Raw genomic sequence first — 6125 nt, forward strand, 5'->3', positions numbered from 1 at the left:
GATTTACAGGAAGGTTAATTGCTGTGACTGCTGTCAGCCGAACAAAACCGGGACACCAACTGTGTGACTTCATTAGGCAAATAAATGTTTCACAAGTCATTTGCTTTAATTGCTTTTATAATTAAAAATTTAGGACTAAAATATCAATCTTATGTTACAATATTAAATTAGACTAAAAAAAAAAAAAAAAAAACTCTAAAGAAGGTCTCTGGTAAACAGTACAGGTATGTCATTTATTGACTCTGATAGAATAGCTTATTTCAGTATAGTTTTTGGAAAAACAATGGGGACTCTATAAGTCATTTTATAATTTACTTAAAGAATTAGAAAATAGGAAGCTGTGTGCATGGCAATTCCTATTTGTCAGGATGCCCCCCATGATGGGCAGAGGAGCAGTATGGCTCCCAGAGACTCCCAGTTACTTTACACAAAACAATCCAGAGGTACATATGAAGGCTGCCAATGCGAATTCGCATTTTTGCACTTACCATTTGTTTAAACATCTTAACCATAACCATTCTGCCATCTTCAACCAGTCTGGCCTGGCTGTTTCAAGAACATTTCCTCTGTATAACTGACACTCACTGGATGTTTTTTGCATTTTAGTTGAACATTGGAGACTGTTGTGTTCCCATAAGATCAAAAAAATTCATCCCTATATTGTCCCCATTCTGGTGTTGGATGTAAACATTAACTGAAGCTTCTGTCCAGTAACTACATTAATATATGTAAAAATGAATATTGAGAATGGGTAAAAATGGGTATCCTCATTGCATGTTTCCCCTAAGGCATTTACACAATATATGGGTTATCGCTCAGAATGTTTCTCTATAGGCAGGGGCACTAGGCAGGGTTGCCCACTGTCGCCACTGCTTTTAGCACTGGCAGTATAACCCCTGGCTATAGCTATCCGAAATCATGTTGACATTAAGGGTGTAGAGATGAATGGGGAACAACATTAACTCTGCCTTTTTGCGGACGATATTCTCCTTAGTCTGACGAATCCCATGGTAACTTTGCCCAATTGGATGGAGGTACTGGAGGGTTTTCAGGCCTTCTTGGGGCTTCAGTTAAATAGCTCAAAATGTAAGGCTCTTAATATTAATTTATCAACGGAAGTGGTGAAATTGCTTAAAGAATCTGGATTCTATTAAACATACGGGGGGGCCTTATGTCTGGTCATAGCCCAGTAAGTCCTATATTTGGGAACCCATTGTTTCCCCCTGGTCTGGAGGAACCTAGGTGTTTCTCTTGGTGGGTAGAAAAGGACCTATATAGAATTTGTCATTTTAATAACTTGGCAGGGATTTTTTCTTTTACTGAGATTAGAGAAAAATATGAAGCCCCACCTGAGGAACTTTTTAGGTATCTCCAGATCAGGCTTTTAATACAAACTAGGCTGAGATTAGCTGCTGGAACTTATATTATGATGTGGTTTGAGAGATTGTGTGTACAGAACGCAAAGGTAAAAGAAGTTTTATTGGCTCTGTATATTACTTTAGTTCAAACCAGTATGGCAATACCATCTTATATATCCAAATAGGAGGCAGATATGGGCATGTTATTGAAACATGAAGATTGGAATCAGGTATGGTCCATTAGGTAAGGTCCATTAATTATAAATTAATTTTAAGGTGGTACATGGTCCCATCTAGGCTTGTTCAGTTTCAGCCAATCTGTATGGGTAAATGGGGATGTAATACAGCAGGAACTCTCTATCACATATAGTGGGAGTGTCCTAAAAAAAGGACATTTTGGACGAGAGTATATCAAATAGCTTAGACATTAGTGGGTTGTGCATTTCCCAAAAAATAAGTAGAGGTACTTCTGTGTTTGAAACCATTGTTCTGTACTAATGTTCAATTTAAATTGTTAATGTATGTTTAACTGATTAGCAAAAAAGTTATGCTATATTTAAAGTTAAAATAGAAAATAATAAGAAAATGTGCAGTATTACCCACATAATATAAAGTGAAAAAGAAAGGTGAACTCTTATTGCATTCCTAAGTCTAAGGGAGTAATGAAGATTGATACAATATGGAATGAATGATTGTTAAAAGAAGAAGTATGGGAGGTTCTTTCCTCTCTCTCCATATATCACTGAGAGATATTATACTAAATATGATTTGGATGAGAACTAATGGCGTTTTTTTTTTTTTTTTTTTTTTTTTTTTGGGACGTTATCACTAAATAGAAGAAGTGTTTGTATAAATATGTTGTAATGGAAGGAAAGGTATTAATCCTTTTCTCTCCTCCTAATAATAAACTAACTACACGTTTGTTTTGGGTTAAATAATAGGTAAAGAGTTATAGTAGATCATTTTGTCACTGAGGAATATATGAGGGGGTGGGAGTGGGGAAGCAGTCGTCAATACAAGGATGAACCAATTAGAAGTATACTGTGTAATGAGATATTAATTCTAATAAAAGATAGAGATTAAGCAGTAACTAGTGAGAAAGTGAGAAATGTTAGAAGTCAAGATAGACATATATAATTAAAGGAATGTGAAGATTGTGTTGAATAGCGATTATACTGTTCTGATATAATCTGTTGGAATATGAATGATTTATGACACATTTTCTATTGGCTTTTTTAATTGTATGATTAAAATGAAAAACTAATAAAGAAATTGAAACAGAAAAATGTATATTGAGGTACAGGCATTGCTTATTATTATTGGCACCAACATATTACGCAGTTCTACACATTTACATAGTACATAGTCATGTCACTAGGAGCATTTGGTACTGTGGATGCTGCACAGGTTCCTATACAGAAGTGATTTTGCATGTCTATAAAGACTAATGTATTTCCTGGTTTTAGTTAGAATCTCTGTGCTTTAACTGCTAAGCATCTGATTTTCTCTGTTGCAATAATAAATCTTCTTAATTAGGATTGCTGAGCTCTCAGAATCCCCAATGCCCCTCTCAAATAAGTATTTTTTGTATTTGTATTTTGGGTAAATTAGCTTTTTAAGCAATAAAATCTGATGTAAAAGAAAAGTTTTCTCACCTGTACAACAAATGAGTGTAATCCATGGCACTGTCCATCTGATGTGTACAGCTGAGCATACACGACAGCATGGGTGGCGGTTTTCCCCATATTACCCACCCAGAATTTTGCGGCTTCAAAATCTGGGGAGTTTAGGATAAATTCCTGGGAGAGAAAACAGAAATGAAATATAGGACTCCACAATGTAACATGATTTGTAAACACAGCCAGGATACATTCCATTTCTATTCAATATTGACTAATATTATGGGCCTGATTTATTAATACTCTCCAAGGCTGGTGAAGATACTTCATCAGTGTAGCTGGGTGATCTAGAAAACCTGGAATGATCTGGTCCAGGATTCAAAACATCTGCTAACAAATAGCAAATTACTTTTAAGAAATCCATTCCAGGTTTGATGGGTTCCTTTTTTACTTGTCTTTCTTATTTGGTCTGTTCAAGTCCATTGTTCACAGCTCTGAATAATTCAATGCATACACAGAAGTAAACACCTTTGCAGTGACTTATCAGATAGCTGTGTCCAAAAGGAGGAAATTACTGTTTTCCTTTAAAAAGCCGATTCATTGTATTAAAACAAAGCTGTAATGTACATCATGACTCTCTATTGGCATTAAAATACAGCCAGGTCATGGGGACATTGTAACTCCTGCATATGCGCACGATTTACAATATCAGTAGCCACCGAAAGGCCCTGATTTATTAAATATCTCCAAGGATAGAAAAGATACACTTTCATAACTCCTGCATATGCGCACGATTTACAATATCAGTAGCCACCGAAAGGCCCTGATTTATTAAATATCTCCAAGGATAGAAAAGATACACTTTCATAAGTGAAGCTGGGTGATCCAGCAAACCTGTAATGGATCTGGTACAGAATTGAAAACATTTGCTAACAAAAAGCAAATTACTTTTAGGAAATCTATTCCAGGTTTGCTGGATCACCAAGCTTCCCTAATGAAAGTGCATCTTCTTCAGCCTTGGAGAGTTTTAATAAATCAGACCTAAAGGGAGAAGAGCAAGGATGTTGGACTGGAAAAAGATGCAGGGATAGGGCACACTAGGAGATAAGAATTCTATAATTTGTACTTAGGAGGCCAACTCCACTCTGCAGAACTCAGCTTTGCTATTTTGGGGTCAATTTATCAAGCAGTGAATCTGACATTCCCTGAAAAATTCCCTGGTGGACAATCAGTGACTACCATTGAAAATAATGAACTAGAAGTTTTTCCACCAGGGAATGTTTAAGATAATGTCAGATTACCTTAAATATTGTAATGTCAGTAAAACTGACCCATATATATTACATTTCATTTTTAGCTCTATTCAGCAGTCTGTAAAGAACATTTTGTAGGGTACCTTTGTTGAAGCATCAAAATGTGCGACAGTGCGAATAGCCTTTGTATTGCTGCCATGGCTCATCTGCTATCTTTAAAGCTTTATTACCCAGTTATATATTAGTGTTTCCAAAATTTGGAACAAATACCATGTGTATTCTCAGTTAAGATGATGCTGATTTTTAGATTCATGAAACGTTCAAACTAGTGGTATTTGCAAGCTCATGTAAGTGGTAAACGTAAAATACCACTAGTCTCACAAATGCTCTGAATATGGGTTAGAACCTTTGTCAAACTTTTGCTTTTACATCCTATTTATTTCATGAATATAAGACAAAAAAGGAAATAAGGGGGAAAATTTAGAACCTCAGCTTCTGACCTGTGACAGACATGAGAAAAGAAATCTGTAAGTGTTAGCAGACAGCAGTTAAAATGTCTATAACTATGACTCCTCAGGGTTCATTGCAGAAATATGTCCACACTGCTGATAAAAAAAAAAAAAAAAAAATTGTCCATATAAAAAGCACATGGTGACAACTAAAGCCGGGACTCTGAAGCTTGGAGGAAAGCCTGGACATATGTCCTGTCCAAGTCACATGACGGCTTCAATCATTAGGCTCTTTCTCCTTCGTTGGGAAGGGACAATTCTGTGGGATGATTATGGCCTAAATTTTTTTGAATCAGATGGGCTATGTGGTTCAAAGCAAGTTGGTGTTTAATGGACGGTGGCTCTGCTATAAATAAGCATTTAAATAATAGAAGGAATGTTGCTCAGGTTGTAAAAGTCATGATGGTGGTACACTAGTCACCAATGTCTGGGGAATACTGTGCCATGCAATCATGGAATATTACATACCTTGGCAGACTTGTATTATGATACATATAAACTGATTATTTAGAGCTATAAGAACCTACCTCCATATGGGAATACCATACCTTGCAATCATGCTACTGGATAATACATAACTTGACTGCAGACTTGTATACATATACATATATACATACATATATACTGGTTATTACAGATATTAGAACCTACCTCCATATTTCTTGTTTGATTTAGAAAGTTCTGATGCCTTTCAGAGCCACCATTCCCAACAGCACCTGCAAACACCTGAGATAGAAAAACAGCAAATCACTGACTTCTGTGTTAGGTGAACATTAAGCCTTGGAAAGCTTTTTTTTTTAAATTACCTGAGTATTTAGAAAAAATTTAGCAGCAAGGGACCAATCATACATGCCCAGACTGTTTATAAGCACCAGAAGTTTCTGAGGCTTCTCCATAGTTTCCTCAAAGGTCAGGAAATCATATTCGAATATCTTCTTGCAGCGCAGAAATGTTAGTTCTCTGTATTTCTCCAGGCTAAGGTCCTGCCCCGGTTGGCGATGGAATAGCGGGTCATTCTCCAGTGTGGAGAAGATTTTTTTCTGGAGACAAGACGTAATAAGTTTCATTGAATAGCGTACACAAAAAGGCAATTTGAGTCAATTCCTATCTATGCTTTACCATTTCCCCCACCTCCTAGATTGTAAGCTCCTTGGTGCATGGTCCTCTCCCTCCTGTGTCACTGTCTGTATCTGTCTGTCATTTACAACCCCTATTTAATGTACAGCCCTGCATAATACAGTTAGGTTCATAAATATTTGGGCAGAGACAACTTTTTTAAATTTTGGTTCTGTACATTACCACAAATAATTTTAAATGAAACAACTCATGCAGTCATCAGTTGAACTGCAGACTTTAAGCTTTAATTCAGTGGGTTGAACAAAAAGA

General features: G+C 36.3%; 1 protein-coding gene across 1 annotated transcript in view; it reads right to left on the reverse strand.

Annotated features, from left to right (window-relative positions):
• ACOX3 (acyl-CoA oxidase 3, pristanoyl) overlaps positions 1–5779 on the reverse strand; it is a gene marked incomplete at its 5' end in the record, with an annotated part of 78107 nt that extends 72328 nt beyond the window's left edge. Inside the window, 4 exon segments of the mRNA XM_072406887.1 lie at positions 3014–3157; positions 4374–4436; positions 5391–5465; positions 5546–5779. Of these exon segments, the coding sequence (XP_072262988.1) occupies positions 3014–3157; positions 4374–4436; positions 5391–5465; positions 5546–5779 (516 nt within the window).
• Positions 5780–6125: the final 346 nt, after the last annotated feature.

Source organism: Pyxicephalus adspersus, chromosome 3 (genome assembly GCF_032062135.1).
Source record: "Pyxicephalus adspersus chromosome 3, UCB_Pads_2.0, whole genome shotgun sequence".
Classification (NCBI taxonomy): Eukaryota; Metazoa; Chordata; class Amphibia; order Anura; family Pyxicephalidae; genus Pyxicephalus; species Pyxicephalus adspersus.